General features: G+C 36.5%; 2 protein-coding genes across 4 annotated transcripts; one reads left to right on the top strand and one right to left on the bottom strand.

Moving 5' to 3' along the window:
- Positions 1-735: 735 nt before the first annotated feature.
- On the top strand, positions 736-6,435 carry LOC108853917 (probable helicase MAGATAMA 3). 3 transcript variants are annotated; one of them, XM_057008514.1, is made up of 8 exons: positions 736-946; positions 1,184-2,412; positions 3,056-3,235; positions 3,353-3,448; positions 3,538-3,661; positions 3,767-3,899; positions 3,982-5,745; positions 5,826-6,435. In XM_057008514.1, exons 2-8 carry the CDS (start codon positions 1,254-1,256, stop codon positions 6,207-6,209), a joined length of 3,840 nt encoding a protein of 1,279 aa, XP_056864494.1. In that variant the 5' UTR covers positions 736-946; positions 1,184-1,253; the 3' UTR covers positions 6,210-6,435. The 3 variants fall into 3 exon arrangements, with proteins under 3 accessions (XP_056864494.1, XP_056864495.1, XP_056864493.1); XM_057008515.1 differs by having other exon boundaries at positions 1,181-2,412; positions 3,541-3,661; XM_057008513.1 differs by having other exon boundaries at positions 1,181-2,412.
- Positions 6,436-6,571: 136 nt separating this feature from the next.
- Positions 6,572-11,874, bottom strand: LOC130494476 (cadmium/zinc-transporting ATPase HMA2-like). Its single transcript, XM_057008516.1, has 9 exons — positions 11,748-11,874; positions 11,230-11,436; positions 9,450-9,707; positions 9,277-9,374; positions 8,800-9,193; positions 8,374-8,701; positions 8,084-8,286; positions 7,799-8,001; positions 6,572-7,707 (listed from the first exon to the last, which is right to left on the bottom strand). Exons 2-9 carry the CDS (start codon positions 11,420-11,422, stop codon positions 6,637-6,639), a joined length of 2,748 nt encoding a protein of 915 aa, XP_056864496.1. The 5' UTR covers positions 11,423-11,436; positions 11,748-11,874; the 3' UTR covers positions 6,572-6,636.
- Positions 11,875-18,090: the final 6,216 nt, after the last annotated feature.

The raw sequence follows: 18,090 nt of genomic DNA, 5'->3' as shown, positions 1-18,090 counted from the left end.
AAATGAGCTAAAATTATGGAGAACATGATAAGTAAGCAAAATCACTTCGTAAATAATAATAGTATAAATGAAGAATGTTGAAAAGGACTAGATCTGATTAGCTTAAAGGACTAGATCTGATTTTGGGATTAATTTTTAGTGGGCCTTTGCTAAGCCTATCTTCAGCACTATAGAAAATAACACTTTAGTAAGTAAATAAATTATCGATTCTACATATAATTAGTGGATCACCAGATCCTTTTGGAAATATCAATGTTTGTGTCACTAGGCTCGTTTAGTTAAGGCTTTTAGTTTGACTTGTATCGGCCCAATTTTTCTGGGCCTGGATGGTATAAACATGCCATCTCTGGATCTAGGTGAGAAGATTGTTCTAACTTGTAACTTTTGTCACACTACTGAGAGTCAACAGACCTGGTTTTGTAGAACAGCTCTGCTCAACTTCTTCAGCCAACTTCTTATCGTCATGCATCATTCCACATTTACACTGTATATATAGATTATATGTCTCTGCTGTAACTATGTTATACAGCATTAACTACCCCTATTTTTCACCCTCTCCTCCTTGCTAAAAACCCAGAATAATCCAACACCCATATTCGGTACAGAATCTACTCTATACATGACACATGTTGACCAGAATATGGAGCTCTTAATAGTGATTTATTTTAATCGTAATAAATAGCGTATCCAATGATTTAAATATAAATTCGCTGATTAGAAACCATATAATAAAATAAAATTACATTAAAACCTAGTTTCGATCAAAACTTGCCCCCTCTTCTCTCTCTCCCCCTCATCGTCTCTCCACCACCAGATTCTCCGCTCTCTCCTCCGTCAAACCAAAGATCCCAGATCTCCGATCTGTCTCCGTCGCCGTCGATTGAGCCGCCGCCGTTTCGAACTCTCTCCTCGTTGCCGCCGCCCCCCCTCACCGACACCGTCAGTGGTTCGTTTGCTAGATCTCGATCTTTGATTTTTTTTGACTTTTGTGAATACGTAACGATGACTGATTCGTGTGCGTGATTGCTGTTTTCGATCGTCAAATTCGAATTGCCTGTTAGTTGAATCGATTCGAACTGAGTAAAGCACTAGATTGGATCCATTTGATACGATTGTGAACCACTCTATGTTATTAGCATATTATTATTTGATTATGATTTTTGAAGTTTTTTATGTGCAGAAGCTGGGGGATACGATACGTCTATTGATTTGCATTAGCGTGGAATTTTATAATAATAATAATTACATTCCAGATGGCTTCAGAAGGAAAATTGTTATTTGATCTTAATGAACTTCCTACAGAAGATGATGATGGTGGTGGTGGTGTGAATCAGCCTCAGAAGGCTATCCCATCTGCAAACCCCAATACTTCTGGCTTGCTGGCAACACCAACCCCCCAAGATAGAGCGAACAGCAGCCGAGTGTTCTTGCCTGCATCAACGGCGTCTGGTTTTCAGCCTTTTGTCCGCCCCGTTGCTTCTCAACGTACAGGTGTTGTAGTTGGCGAGGCTGCTCATAAGGAGGAAGCAAATGTTGCATCATCATCAGTAGTTCCAGATGATGCTGGAGCATCTGAGAGAGAAGAAGGGGAATTGACCGAGTCTGAGGTTCCCGCCAGTGAGAATGTACATGGTACGGCGATGCCGGAAACTGGTGACTCTTCTGATGATTCTAAAGCTGCAGAGAAAGGTTGTGGCACAGTAGGATTAGATGTTACCTCAGACTCTGGTCTTCAGAAGAGGAACGTCAACCTGATTTCAGAAGGCAGTGCATCTGTAGATGGTCCGCAAGAGCAGGGTTTAACTGTGAAGCAGAGAGAAATGAAAGGAGTTGAAGCAAGTCATGCGATCAAGTGCGCAAATACCACTGTCAAAAGAAAGTGGGATCATCAGAAAGAGACCATGTTGGGAAAGAAACGCAACAGGCAGACTGTGTTTCTCAACCTGGAAGATGTCAAGCAAGCTGGCCCTATTAAAACCACAACACCTAGAAGGCAGAATTTCCCACAACCTGTTGTCACACGCACAGTTAGAGAATCTCGCGCAGGTGCTCCACATGCTGAGCAAGGAACGTCTGAACAGAAGTCAGAATCTAATGGGGAATCACAACCCGGATTGGTTGGTAAAACCAGGCGGATGAACGGGGATGCATGCCCTTCTTCGGATGGGACAACGACATCTGTGTCAAGGCAGGGTTCATGGAAGCAACCAATAAATTCACGGCAGTTGAAGCCTGGTCAGTCGTCAAGTAGACAAGTCTCCTTGAGCAGTCAAAGTTCTGTAGACTCAAAGTTAGGAAACAAGAAGCTTACTTCGTTCAAGAAGCCAATCACAAATAGTAATCAATACCAAGATACATCTGTGGAGCGTCTTATACGAGAGGTGACCAACGAAAAGTTCTGGCATCATCCAGGTATGTCTTATATTGTTTCTCTGCTTATGGAACTCGTGTTTGAGTGCTCCTACTTTTTTAATCAAGTTCTCTTGATTTAAGGTAAGAAATTTATATGCCAATTAAATCTACTGGTGCCAGTTCCTTGTGTCCTCAATCATGGCTCAGTGAGAATCGTAATGGCCACATGATTTGGAAGGTGATACGATTGAATCATACTTTTAGATGACAGAGTACTTTTAGTTTGTGTTAGTATTTCTATGCACTTGCCCTGGTTCGTATCTCAATTCTCTGCAGTAAATGTTGCGCTCTCCTGTTGTATTGTAATATTTTCATCTTTGGTACTATGCTTGTTACGCACTGAACACACGGGAATTTAAAAGTTCCAATGATCTTGGGTAAGTAGGCGTTTTTGGTCAAGTATAGGGAAATTTGGGTGCTTTAATACTTACAGAAAAGTTGAATGGTCTGTTAACGAAACTGAATATTAGACATTGATTGGCTTTATGATTGACATGCTTCTGGTATTTTCTGTACACCTCACTGGAGATGCTTGTCTTGTATGGATGATAACGATTCACTTTAACCTTTTCATATGTTTGTCTTTTCTGTATTTTTGCCATTGTGTTATTGACTGTTGGCATACAATGTTCTTGTGTTTTAGAGGATACTGAGCTCCAGTGTGTTCCTGAGCGGTTTGAATCCATGGATGAGTATGTTAGAGTGTTTGAACCTTTACTTTTTGAGGAGTGCCGGGCACAACTTTACAGTTCATGGGAAGAATCATGCGAGGCTAATTCATACATGAAGGTCAGAATAAAGTTCGTGGAACGAAGAGAGCGAGGTAATAATCACCACTGACCTAATAGACATTTATAAAGCCCCGTGGGCAACAATGTTATCCCTTTGTTGACCGTTCTCTTGTTACCTGACTGCTAACCTTTGTTTTTACCTGGTTTAGGTTGGTATGATGTGATACTTAATTCACTAAATGAATGTAAATGGCCTTTCAAAGAGGGCGACGTTGCAGTTCTGTCAACTCCTGTGCCTGAATCAGGTAAAGTTATAATTCTTAGATTGTCTTTTTGGTTTTCATATTGATATTGCTTCTCTCTGAATTCTGTAATTTTGTCCTTTTATGTTTAGAAGGGGAGCATGAGGATGGTGGACGTGTAGCTGGTACAGTTAGGAGATATATACCTATTGATACTCGAGATCCCCATGGAGCAATTCTCCATTTCTATGTTGGAGACTCTTATGACTCTGGAAGGTATATACATACTTTTAGCTATTGATACTATATCTGAATTTTATCCATTCTCACTGAAAAAAATATTTCACTTCTCTCATTTTCCTGTGTAATTTTCTTTTCCAGCAATGTTGATGATAATCATATTTTACGGAAGCTTAAACCTAAGGAGATCTGGCATCTGACAGTGCTTGGTTCGCTTGCAACCACACAGAGGGAATATGTTGCTTTGCATGCATTTGGTCAGCTTAACCCACAGGTTGGTAATCTTTCCTCTAACAAATCGTCCACAGACGCTTTCAGTTATTCTGACGCTGTCAAATTCATATTATATCCTTCAGATGCAAAATGCAATTCTCAGACCCAGCCCAGAGCAGTTTCCTAATTACGGTGAGCAAACTCCTACAGTACCAGATTGTTTTACTCCGAGCTTTGTTGGGCATTTGCATAGAAGCTTTAATACTCCACAGTTGGCTGCAATCCATTGGGCTGCAATGCACACTGCAGCTGGTACCAGCAGTGGGGCTAAGAGGCAAGATCCATGGCCATTTACTCTTGTCCAAGGCCCTCCCGGAACAGGCAAGACTCACACAGTGTGGGGAATGTTGAATGTCATCCATTTGGTTCAGTATCAGCAGTATTACACTTCCTTGCTGAAGAAATTAGCTCCTGAAAGTTACAAACAAGCTAACGAGAGCAGTTCAGATAATATTGTGTCAGGGTCTATTGACGAAGTCCTACAAAACATGGATCAGAACCTCTTCCGTACTCTGCCAAAACTGTGTGCAAAACCAAGGATGCTCGTTTGTGCTCCTTCAAATGCTGCGACCGATGAACTTCTCTCACGTGTCCTTGATCGTGGTTTTATTGATGGGGAAATGAGGGTTTATCGACCTGATGTTGCTCGAGTAGGTGTTGATACTCAGACTAGAGCTGCTCAAGCAGTCTCTGTGGAGCGAAGAAGTGATCAGCTATTAGCTAAGTCCCGTGATGAAATTCTAGGACACATGCACAACCTCAGGATACGAGAAGCTCAGCTCTCTCAAGAAATTGCTGGACTTAAAAGGGAACTTACCGCTGCAGCCTTTACTAATCGTTCGCAGGGATCCGTTGGTGTTGACCCTGATGTTCTTATGGTTAGAGACCAGACCAGAGATGCATTGTTACAGCGCCTTTCTGCTGTGGTGGAAGCCAGAGATAAAGATCTTGTTGAAATGTCTCGCCTTCTAATTGTTGAGGGGAAGTTTCGCGCAGGTAACAGTTTTAGCCTTGAAGAAGCTCGCGCAAGTCTTGAGGCGAGTTTCGCGAACGAGGCTGAAATTGTTTTCACAACCGTGTCAAGCAGTGGTCGTAAACTGTTTTCTCGTCTTACACATGGCTTCGATATGGTGGTCATCGACGAAGCTGCCCAAGCTAGTGAAGTTGGAGTTCTTCCTCCACTTGCTCTTGGTGCTGCAAGATGTGTACTTGTTGGTGATCCTCAACAGCTTCCTGCTACAGTTATCAGCAAAGCTGCTGGAACCCTGATGTACAGCAGAAGTCTCTTTGAAAGGTTTCAGTTAGCAGGCTGCCCAACTTTGTTGTTAACTCTTCAGTATAGGATGCATCCTCAAATACGTGATTTCCCTTCACGATATTTCTACCAAGGACGCCTCACTGACAGCGAAAGTGTTACCACTGCTCCTGATGAGATTTACTACAAAGATTCTGTCCTCAAGCCTTACCTTTTCTTTAATATCAGCCATGGACGGGAGTCTCATAGAGGTGGGTCGGTGTCTTACGAGAACATTGATGAAGCTCGCTTTTGTGTCGGACTTTACATGCATCTTCAGAGAACTCTCAAGTCATTGGGTGGGGGTAAAGTCTCTGTTGGGGTGATTACTCCATATAAACTGCAGCTAAAATGCCTGAAAATGGAGTTTGGGAATGCTTTGGGACCAGATGAAGTGAAAGAGATTTATATCAACACTGTAGACGCGTTTCAGGGTCAAGAACGTGATGTTATAATCATGTCCTGTGTGCGTGCTTCCGGTCACGGGGTTGGGTTTGTTGCTGATATACGACGGATGAATGTTGCTCTCACACGTGCCAGAAGAGCTCTATGGGTATGCTGCACAGTACTTATTTTCTGTGATATAATAATATTTCTGTGTTTTTGAGACTTTTTTTTCTCTCTCTTGAACAGGTGATGGGAAACGCATCTGCTCTGATGAAGTCTGAGGATTGGGCAGCACTGATCACGGACGCTCGAGAGAGGAACTGTTTTATGGAGATGGAATCTCTTCCCAAGGATTTCCCGGTACCTAGCTTCATCCCTAAAGCGCCTAATGCTAGAGGTTTTAGGCCAGGTGGGTCAAGGATCAGACCCATCGATATGCAGCACAGTGAGACAAGGTCAGGGACACCATCGGAAGACGACGAGAAGCTTAGCACGAGGACGACGACGTTTCCAAGAAATGGTAATTTTCGAAGGGAGAACTCAGTAGTTGATGATTCTGATCAGTCTTGGCAACATGGGATGATCCAGAGGAGGCAAAATTTTGGACGGCCTTTTGGGAGAAGAGACTAATTCGTAAGTACCAAAAGTAAGTTTGGGATGATTTGTTTAGTCTTACAATAGTTCTTACCGAGTAATCTCCATACCCCACACTGGCCAGTTCAATGTGTTGACGTTTTGTACATAATAATCTTATTTTTATATCATGTGCTGGAATCACGAAACTCGGTTCTTTCTTTTTCTTATTAGACGTTGTTTTTATCATATCTTGTCAATGAAAAATCATATATTCTTTAAATGTCAATTTCTCTTTCTAAGTTTTTAAACAGATTCAACCACTTTGGAGAAGAAGAAAACAAAAATGCTTGCGTCCTTGGTAATACTTTGAACACTTTTGACTTGATATTAAGCAAAAAGGATTCCTTGCTGATATGATTCCAAGATGAAAAGGTTACAAATTTGAGCAATAAGCTAAAAGCTAACTCAACCACAATCTCTTTCAAGCATGGTGGTGGTGATGGTGACTGTGGCTCCTCTCTCTGCTGCCACAGTTCATTTTCATCTCAGAACAGGTCTCTTCTTTGTCTTCCTTGGGACTTTCACAGTGCCCATTGCTCTTCACTTTCGAGCTAGCTACCACATGATCAGCAGGCCTTGAGCAACAACCTTTGACCGAGACTCTCACTTCTCCATCCAGATTGACTAAGTTTGAAGAACCTTCTTGTTGTATTGCGCCAGTTTCAAAACAAATGGACTTGCAATCACCATCAGCATCGCCAACGTCAAGTCTTATCTCCTCCGATGAGACACCAGGCATGTTATGACAGCTATGTTTTACCTCGTCTTGGTCTGGTTGCTGAGTCTTGTTACCACTACCACAACACCCTGACTCACAGCTCTTCCTCACAATCTTTACATCGTCTCTCTGTTTCTTGTCGCAACAACCAGAGTGACCATGGTGCGGCTTCACTACTTTCTCTTGATTCTTATTTCCACAACAGCTCGACTTGCAATGCGTATCACTCTTCCTTGGTGGTAATAAGCCTGCTTCCATGTTCCCAGCACTAGCATCATCACCTTCATGTTTCTCCGCGTTTAAGACGCAAGGAGAAGAAGAAGAAGACCTATAACATTTGTTTCCACCCTTTTGTTTATCCCTAAGCAGCATCATGCTATTAAGAATCACGAGAAGACAAGTCCCCACATCTGCAAGCACAGCCGCCCAAATCAACGGGTAACCAGCAAAAGCCAAACCAAGAATCGCTCCTTTCATAGTGATGGACAAGACCACGTTCTCCACCACTTTCCTTTTAGCTCTGCGTGCAAGCCTTATCGCCTGTGGTATCCTCCTTATGTCATTAGACATCAGAACTATATTACCAGTCTCTGTTGCAAGTGCTGACCCTGAAACACCCATCGAGATACCAATATCTGCTGTGGCCAAAGCTGGTGCATCGTTCAAACCGTCTCCCACCATAGCCGTTGGACCTTCTCTCTTAAACTCTTTGATGATTTCAGATTTTCCTTCTGGAAGAAGCTCTGCGTGAATGATATCTATAGCATTCCCTAGCTGTTGTTCAACATAAACATTTCAAGTTTTCATCAGTGGAAACTTAGTTTCAAGAGAAGGCATTAAATAAACTCAAAAGACTGATTCTCACCTGTTCCTGAGCATGCATAGCTGCGGCTTGATTATCTCCAGTAAGCATTGCAGTCTTAATCCCCAAAGATTTCAGTTCTTTCATAGCTTGAGCTACACCAGATCTGCAAGCATCTGAGAGATTGAAGCTACCAGCAAGTGTTTCTCCAACGTAGACATATCCAACAGTCTTTCCTCCTTTGGTATCAACATCAGTATCTGGAACTGTATACACACACCAAAGCAAATAATCATTAGTGTGTTAAACAAAAACGTCAATGATGAAAAAACTATTTGTTATATGTACCTGATGAGCATCCAGCTCTGGAGGCGATTCTTTTGTTCCCAATATAGATTTCTTTGCCATCAATCTTCCCATAGATACCTTCTCCTGGAAAGTTCTGATACTCCTCAACCGCTTCAGGCTTAGGTTCAACAGAAACAGATTTTGCATAGTCCACAAGTGTAGCAGCCATTGGATGGCTTGACTTGCTCTCCACGCTTGATACCCTAACAGAAGTCACATTCCAAAACTCTCAGGAAAATACCACAAAGTATCTCACTAAAGTGGTTAAAAGGCCAGAACAGATGTTTCACCAGTAAAGCAAGCTGTGCAGGTTTATATCTCTTGAAAGTGACTTGAAATCGGTGACGATGAACTCGCCTCTAGTGATGGTCCCAGTTTTGTCAAAAGCAACGGTCTTAATCTTGGCTAAGGTCTCAAGATAATCAGCTCCTTTAATAAGAAGTCCTAATGTGGCTGCTTTAGTGAGCGCACAGAAAGTGGCTACAGGTGTTGAGAGAATAAGCCCACAAGGACAAGCGCTTACTAGCACAACTAGTGCTAAGTGAAGCCAATGTTTCATGTTGTGAACCTTCAATGCGAATGGGATAACCACAAAACAGAGTGATACTATGATGATCGCTGGTACAAAGCAAATAGAAGATGAGGTCTCAATCACTATTCACAACTCAAGAACACAAAGAAAGAACAAGAATCAGTTTTCTGGTTTTGTTACTAACCTGGAGTATAGTACTTAGAACATTGATCTATAAACCTCTGAGTTTCTGTTTTGCTGTTCTGAGCTTCTTCCACTAGCTTTGCCATCTTTGCAACCACACAATCCTCAGCTAGCGCGGTTGTTTTCACGGTTATATAGCCATTTAGATTGATGGTTCCAGCCCAAACCGTTGAATCTCTCAGTTTAGGCACAGGGAATGCTTCACCGGTCAACGTTTTCTCATCGACCTCACAGTTACCATCCACAACAACTCCATCAATAGATATGGTTTCACCAGCTTTGACTGCTATAACAGTGTTGATCTTGAGCTCATCCACTTCAACTTCTTCTCCGGTCTCTGCAATCACCGCCTTCTGTGGAGCTAAACTCATTAGCGACTGCATCACCGCGCTTGCCTGAAACCAACACTTGATCAAATCACAGTATCTTTGGTAACTTGCGTAACAAGAAAAGAGAATAAAATGGTGGAAGCAAAAACCTTATAGCTAGCCCTAGATTGTAGCCATTCAGCGATTGTGAACAAGAATACAACCGCTGCAGCTTCTGTGTAGTCTTGCATACCAAGTGTTGCTCCCACTGTTTGTAACAATGTAATAGTATTAGCTTAACTTAGCATAGAAAAGTAGGCAAATAATACATGAAAAACATTACCTGTTATTATAACAAGAACGTTGATGTCGATTCTAGACCTTGTAATGGATGCTAAAGATTTGGCTAGTATGGGATATATTCCAGCGGCAACGGCTGCGACGGCGAACCAACGGAAGGGAGAGTAAAGATATTTGAAGAGTGAAAGGAGTAGTAGAACGCCGGAAACAACCGCGAAGGGACTTGGCCATTTATTTTTAAAGTTGGTTTCTCCTGTCACCCTCACATTTGCTTCTAGCCTTGCTTGGTTAAGGGCCTTAACTGCAACCAATATAATACCAATATAATTATTTAATAAATTCAGAATCATTTTTTTTTTCGGTAAGACATTTATATTTTCCCATTGACTCATTAGTTTAGTGATGGATTATAGCATCTCCAATATATTACTCTATTTTTTACTCCAAAATGAAGTAACTCTAAATTAGAATAGAATTTTGCTCTAATGTATTACTCCATTTTCTACTCCAAAATTAAATATTTTTAATATTTTATATTTTATATTTATTTTAAAATTAGTAATATCACCTTTCATTTATACTATTTACAAAATAATCCATTTTCACTTTGTAACATTTCTATTGGATACAATATTAACCACAATTAAATTTTTATTATATAATTAAAACTACTTAACAAGGTTTAAAAAGAAAATATTTAATACACTAAAAATTATATTACATTTTTTAAACACAATATACATCAACTTAAATCATTCATTAGAGTTATTATAATTATTCACTATAAATCTTTTTTTGTTTTATATTATATATTTTGTTGCATAAAATATTTCATTAGATGACTGTTTATATAATTAATAAATATTAATAGTAAAATTTATAATATATATAGTAAAATAACATTATTATATTTATTTATAATAATATTTTATTAAAATAAAAATACTTAAATGTAAAGGACTATCTTATAAATAAAAAATTCAACTCTATTTAGAATAATGAGTTGATTTACTCCATATTTGAAGTAATCATGTTTGGAGATGATTTTACTGCAAAATAGAGTTTAGAGTAGGTTTTGAAGTGGGGTTGGAGATGCTACTTACGAGGTGACAATAGAATATAGAATATGTTTCTGCTAGTTAAAAAAAAAATGTTCCAGTGGGAAAAATATATAAACGTTAAGCATGTGAAAGGTGCGTTACGTAATAATAGGTAACGATGTTAACGTACAGTTATCAAGTCTTTCCAATACAATTTAATATTTTGGAATTTTTATGAAATGGGCCCAAACAAAAGGGTGTGTGTATATGGCTGTATGGTAAAAATACTAGCATTAGTTTTAGACAAAAATTAATTTTAAAATGATTCATGTTTTAGTCAAAAGTTATTTTTTCTTACATCAGTCAAAATTTATTTTAAAATACATTTTGTACATAATTAGCTAATAATAGTGAACTATAAAATTCCAAAAAAAAATTGCGTTTATTATATTTTGATTGGCTAAAAATTACATAAACTAATTAATTATAAAAATAATGTATTTATAATCAAAATTTAGTTTATTTTCTTAATATATTTAAAAACTTCAAAACATGCATTATTTTGAAAGAGAGGGTATATGAGTTTAAATAAGCCCATTGAATTTTAAGTGCAGTCCTTTGTCCAAAAAAGAAAGTGCAGTCCTTTGGTAGATGGCAAATTATTCAATGTTCGAAAGTGACGTTTTCGTGTGGATGCGACATTTATTATATCAACCAGACAACCACATAGACAAAATACATTTTTCAAAATTTGTTCTTTTCTTTTGGAATGAAAAGCGTTACCAATGTGGAGCTGGGAGATGATGAGGCTATCATGGACGACGATGACGGTTCTTGACGGCACTATGACGGAATATTCCTTGATTCCGTCGAGAGACTTGAGGATACTCTCAATCAGAGGAACCTCTGAGGTACAACAGATCCCAAGAACGTCGAAGTAACTCTTCGTCATCTTCTTATGGTTCTTGGACGTCATTTTTGCTTACGAATCTGCGAAAGAACGAAACCAAAAACTGTGAGAATCTTACTTGTGGGTTTAAGTTTATTTGCTGAACATGTTCATGGTAGGTGATGTAAGAGAGAAGCAAGAATGTTTTCGGGAAATGCACGTAACGTGTCGAAGATATGTCTATAACAAGATGTTTCGTAACGTTGTGGTTTAGGTTCACTCTACACTTGGCGAAAAAGAGAAATGAGTTTTGAGTTCTCTCATAAAAAAAAATCTGATATTTCAGTAAAAAAAAGCAGAGAGATCATTGAGAATTTGAGATGTAGTGAAAAAGGCAGGAGAAGAAGAATACCGGAGGAGATAGAGACTTAGGTAGCCGAGGGACAGAAAACAATGACCGGGCCGTTAGGTTACGTTTGGTCCGATTCGGTTTGTAGTCAGAGAGAGAAGATTTTTTTTTTTATGTTGACATGATGATGATTTAGAGGGTGAAAGAAGATGAGAGGGGCTGTTGCTTTATATAGGCAAATGTGTTAGAAAATGTGATTAAAGATCATTGGTGGGTTTAATTAACTTCATTGCCATGATAATATGCTTTCATAAATTAATATGTGTTGTAAATCTTTGAATAAATTATCTTAATAAATGTAAAATTCTTTATTCAGGTTGACATTAATGCATTATAGTTGGTAAAGAATCCTCGAATATAGTATGACAATAATGTAAATTCCATTTTAGAAAAAAATAATAATAATGCAAATTCCACAGTACTGTGGTAGGCTGCTTCTTTCTGATTCCTATTCTCTTAAATCTCAATTTTTTTGCCATGTCATCTTCTAAAATCTCAAAATTCCATTCTAGTTTTGCAGTTTCATTGATTTTGGTAAAACATTTAAGAATTTCTATTTACTTAAATCATTTCAGAGACTACAAATTCAACTACTATATCTATCCAAGATTTTTCTATTTACATATTCAAAATATATGTAATTTGGCTTTAAAATAATAAACATACTGAGACTGATGAAACGTTTAAGTTAGAAAATAGGGAAATGAGAGAACTTGTTCGATGGGTCACGATTTTAGGGAAACGTTATACAATATGCCTTAAACTATTTTTGTCAAGCCATTGCAAAAATATAAATGTAGTATGTTTGGCAAAAGATAGTGTACTACAAATTATAGTGGAGAATCCAAAGTACAGAATGGAAATCCATGTGTGATTCCTCATAATGTTTTTTTACCGTCTTTTCCTTAATTTTTGGTAAGGTTGGATAGATCCTCTAAACGAGGCTAAATGTAAAAAAAAGTATGAGGGAAATAAACATCAAATATTTGTTAACGTATCCTCATTTTTTTCTTAGATTTATAAAATACAAATTAAAATTTTGAAGTTGTATAAAAAATAGTATAAAATATCATAAATAATAAATTATGACTAAAAGTCTATTAACGTGCATTACATGTGTAAATTAATGGCTATCTGTGTGGTATGCATCTTCCCATGCTTGGCTTTATGTCCTTTACTGGTGTACGTAGGCTTGAGACCAGACCTATATGATCACCATTTAATTATGAATTATGGCGACAGAGCAACATACGCTATCTCACAAAAATTCGAGCCTACCGATTCATTTAATTCTTAGCTTTCTAGTCACCTAGGCGTTGTTCACTAAATTGACTTCATCTAATCAATTTTGATGGCTATTCAGAGATTGAGTTTATTTATTGCTTCCGTTCTTGGCTTTTGTAATGTAACTCCTTTGGGAGTTTGATTTGGCCACCAAACTAACATAACTATTACAAGCTGCGATACTCACTTCTGTAAAGTCTAACACGTATAACGTATTATTGAATAAGCAGCATCATCAATGGATTTGTAGTTTTCTACCATAGAAGAGTGCTAGTTAAAAATTAAAAGTTAAAAGTTAAAACCATCACATTAACATACACAAAGTAATGGGACCATTGACCAGAGTCAAACCCAAGACTTGGCTCAACATGGCCACATATTTTGTTTGTTGTTGATGGTGGTAACAATAGAAACTTTCTACTAGAAAGTAATCTTTCTTTTTAAGCCTGTTACTCCACGAGAGATTACTTGTAACAACTGTAACATATATACTTTCAATTAGAAGATATTTTAAAACTAATTATGGATGTGATACATTCTTCGAAGCCTTCTTTGCGCCCATCTTATTGGCACCAAAAAAAACACATGTTATTGTTGACAGATTAGATAGAATCATAGAAGCCACAACTTCAGTGGTCACAGTAACAATGTTACTGTGCACATCATCGTTGGGGTCGTCAATATGATTGCGAAGATACTCAGCACCATAATTATCAAAATATTTTGTAATTGGATTGAGTTAATATTCAATATATTTAAGGAAAAATTTCATGAGAGCTTAAGTGTGGCATTTCCCACCAAATCTTCCTTTTCTCTTGTGATCTTCCATTAGTGGCTTTTATTGCCATTATTCCCAACTTGCAAAGTATAGTCCACGTTATCTTTTCGTGTTGTCGATTCTCACAAAATATTTTCCCAAGTTATCTTCACTTTGTCTAGTTTCTGTCGAGGGATTTTGATAACTACCCTCAGATTTGGTTAGTATACATAACTTGTCTATAAATCCGCTCATTTTTCTGTACTCATTCGTTTATTTACTATGAACTGAACTGAGTAGAGTTGAACAAATTAATTTATTTTGACATCCTAACTAGCAGTACTTCTCTGTACCACTAATCCTATATAAAAGTATTCTTAGTTAAGTGCATCTAACTCTAGAACGTCTTCATGAGGACTTTATAAAATGTATGAGCACTGCACTATACGTATGTTTTCATCCCTACTCACAGAAAAAGACATCTTTTAGTGAACCAGTACCGCATTACTTTTAAATATATTTAACTTGAGAGTCGTTCCAACAAAAAATTCTGGTGATATTTCTTTTATAATATGATGTATTACACATATATTCCAAGTTCACTTTAGAATGTGAATACTTATAATGTTTGTCAAAACGAAGATAGAAAATAGATACAATTTTTTTAAAAGGGTTAACTATAGAATCAAACATGTAGAAAAAAAAAAAAAAAAAACATGTAGAAACGGTTGGAGCATCCTAATTTATAACGATATCAAAAACCTTTTAGCATTGGACAACCCAAGATGGCCTAAGTTTTCACCCTTCCTTATAGCCTAAAACCCTATTCCACATTTATTTTTATATCTGAAAATTTATATATGCGTCCCTTTGAGATCATAGACTAAAGTATTTTGCTTAAAAGAAGACCAGAAATCATTTAAGCAGCACACTTCCACTATCTTTCCAAAAGGTTTGAGTAGTGGAGGAATCTACCAATGTTTCAAAACAAAACAACTTACTTTCCTTTTTAACAAAAATATATATCAAAGTAAAAGGCAACGTAAATGAGCCAAACACTAAACAGATACTATTATAAACAAACGTCTAGTGGTAAAGAGAATATAATTGAGGTATGAACTGCAAGTCTGCAATGATATATCTTTCTTTTGTGTTTCGATAAGTCGTTCTACTTATATTTGTTCTACCACCTCATACATTAAAATATTAGTTCCAAAATCTTCGGAACTTTTTCTTGAAATAGTAAACTTTATCTTTCTATATTATTTAGTTGTTAAAAACTACTACTCCCTCTATTTCAAAATAGATGAAGTTTTAGGATTGTGCACGTTTATTAAGAAACTTGTTTTTTAATCTAAAAAATATCATTAAAATATAAATTAAAAATTATTCAACCAATCATAAAATAGAATACATTTTATCATTGGTTACACAGTTTTTGATAAAGATAAAAAGTACATTGGTATACTAAAACATCAACTATTTTGAAACATCAAAAACTCCCTAAAACATCATCTATTTAGAAACGGAGGGAGTACTATTTATTTATTGTTGCTAATTAGAAATAATTTATTGCTATGAAATATAAATCGGGAAAGGCATATATAGCTAGCGAAGAATTATCTACATAAATCAATATATTTGTTTTCTTGAATTAAATTCCAAAAAGATTTCTCTTTTTCTTTAAGAAGTGACCTGCACATCTTTTGTTGCATCTGTGTGTCTTAAATCTCTGATTTACCAGTAAAATGCCCAGTACTTGTGGATCAGACGTAGTCCGACCGAGTGCGGGCAGAAACTCGTTATCAAGGTTGACATCTGGGGGTGCAGGGACTCCCGCGGTACGGTATGCCTTTTCGATTTAAGAAAATTACTATTTCTATTTAGGAAAAGGAAATCGGATTTTTTGAGGCTGTATAAATATAGGTCTAAGGGTTTATAAATTATTATCACATCATTAATAAGAAACTCTAAACGGATATTTGCCTCAACACGTTTTTTTCTCTATTTTTTTTGCTAACCTAAACGACGGCTGTTCACGACATTTCTTTTTTTTTTCCTTTGAGAGATGTAAAACTCAGTTTCAGATTGAAGTAATACCTTATTTTACAAGTTACCTCAAGACGAGCATAGTAAATTTAAGTTTTTTTTTTCAGTTTTCTAAAAAGTTTAGTTTGCGAATATGCATTATAATAGTGGTGGATATGTATTAGTGATGCACTAATTGGGAGATCTATTGGACTACAGAATGTTTATGCCTTGATATACATGTCTTATTAATATTTTAGGTTATAAAGAAAAATAAATCAAGTAGATACAAAAAGTCCAAAAATCGTTACTCTCAAGCTTTTATGCTGGAGTTAACTCTGTAAAATATTGCCCGCATATATTCAATCTTTTTGCACTAATTAATTATAAATAAATATCGATGCATCTCATTTTAGTATTGTTAAAACTTAAGCATGCTATGAATTAAAGGGATTACCCCCCCCCCCCCCCCCACCCGACCCGATTTTTTTGTTGCAATTAATGTCTTAGCTGGTGCAAAATAGTACGTATGAATGAACGTAGATTCAATGATGAGGAAATAACCTTTTATGTAAAATCAAGGAGACCAGAAACATTTGCGTATGTTTGATAGACTCATATCCATTGCTTGTTCTCGAATAGACACTAATCATCGTTTTCGTATGATTTATCACTCATGGTATCAATAAGAAAATTAATAGAATTAAAACCTACAATGATATATGATTCGGCATTCATCAAAAATAGGAGCACTGAAGTATAATATTGGCAAATAGGATTGCTAAAAGTGTTGACAAAAGAACTGTTTCTGATATTATAGATAAAGAATATACCTGGAATATTCGGGTTGTGAATCGATATCATGTCATAATCTGTCGAGTCAAAAGTTACTAATTTCCTTCAAATTTCTAAATATTTCTTTAACCCTTTCCCAGAAATATTAGTTCCCACCAAAATTAATTTGATTACCTGCTATAGTATAAGTTCGAATCATACTGTTGTAAAACGTAAAAACAAACATTAAAGAATCTTAGACAATTATAGAGCCAAAAAAATCTAAGACAATAGTTGTAAGTGCATTGTAATTGTAAATGTGTCAGCAGCCCACAATATTATACAATGAAACGGATTGTAAACGGATTCTAAACACTATATATGACAAAAGAATCCAAATATAGAACTACCATAAAAGAAAGACGAGCTAAGTGGAAAAATAATGGAATGCGTGATGTATCATTTAATAGAATGTTAAAATTTAATAGAACACCAAGTTCGATCCCAAAATCAACGTTATTTCAGTATCAACTTTTTTTTTCTTTTTGTTCAACCAGGAAATAATGGCTACCAAGATGAGCCATAAGTGTCAATATATTCCTCTTATTGGTGACAATTCATATTAGTCAAACGTTAAATGTGACACTCACCGTAGCAAATAAGGTAACGTGGGGTTTAGCATTCATCAAAGACGCAATGATTTGTGATAGGGTCCTTGCTTAGTTGCTTGTACATATATGATCCATCGATTTATCCATTCACATCGCCCCTTTTTCTTTTATTTTCATAAACTTTTTCGTGCCTTTTCCTCTAATGTTTTTGGACGGAATCTGAGTTATGCTAAACTATCATTTTGTAAAACCATCAATTTGAAAGAAAAAAAATCCATTTGAAAAAACAACACCGGATTACTGAAAATGCAGTCTCAGAGATTCAGAAGTGTTTCCCAATACTGGAGTGAATACAAATTACAAAACATTCAATTCTTTAATATTGTTATTATTTTCCAATTCATACAAAATAAAAGTGATTCGTGGAAAACTGTTTTTGTATATTGTGAAGCTATATTCAAAACTAATATGCTAATTTGAAAAAAATATTGGACAGTAAAATTAACATTTTTTTTGAGAACGAAATTAACATGTTTGTCAGGCGAGTATAAGCGTATAACATATTTCAATCGTACTCTAGTTTAGTTAAAAAAAATCGTAGTCTACTTGAAAGCCCTCTGACAAGAAATAGTTAACATAATTATGATTGATTTGAAATGTAAGTATATTTAGCTATATCACTTATTTTTATGAAAAAAAAAGAACTTCAACGTGATCTAACTTTGTTGTAGGATTATATTACTTGCAGAATAAAATGAATTGTACTTACTTTGTAGAAATAATCGTTATTATACAGAATAGGAGGACCTTTTACCAAAAAAAAAGAAGAAAAGGACTTCGAAATTCGGTTCAAATAATATGGTAACACAATAACCGGAGCTTGCAAGCGACT

Source organism: Raphanus sativus, chromosome 4 (genome assembly GCF_000801105.2).
Source record: "Raphanus sativus cultivar WK10039 chromosome 4, ASM80110v3, whole genome shotgun sequence".
NCBI classification, from domain to species: domain Eukaryota; kingdom Viridiplantae; phylum Streptophyta; class Magnoliopsida; order Brassicales; family Brassicaceae; genus Raphanus; species Raphanus sativus.
This window is presented reverse-complemented; position numbering and strand designations above follow the sequence as displayed.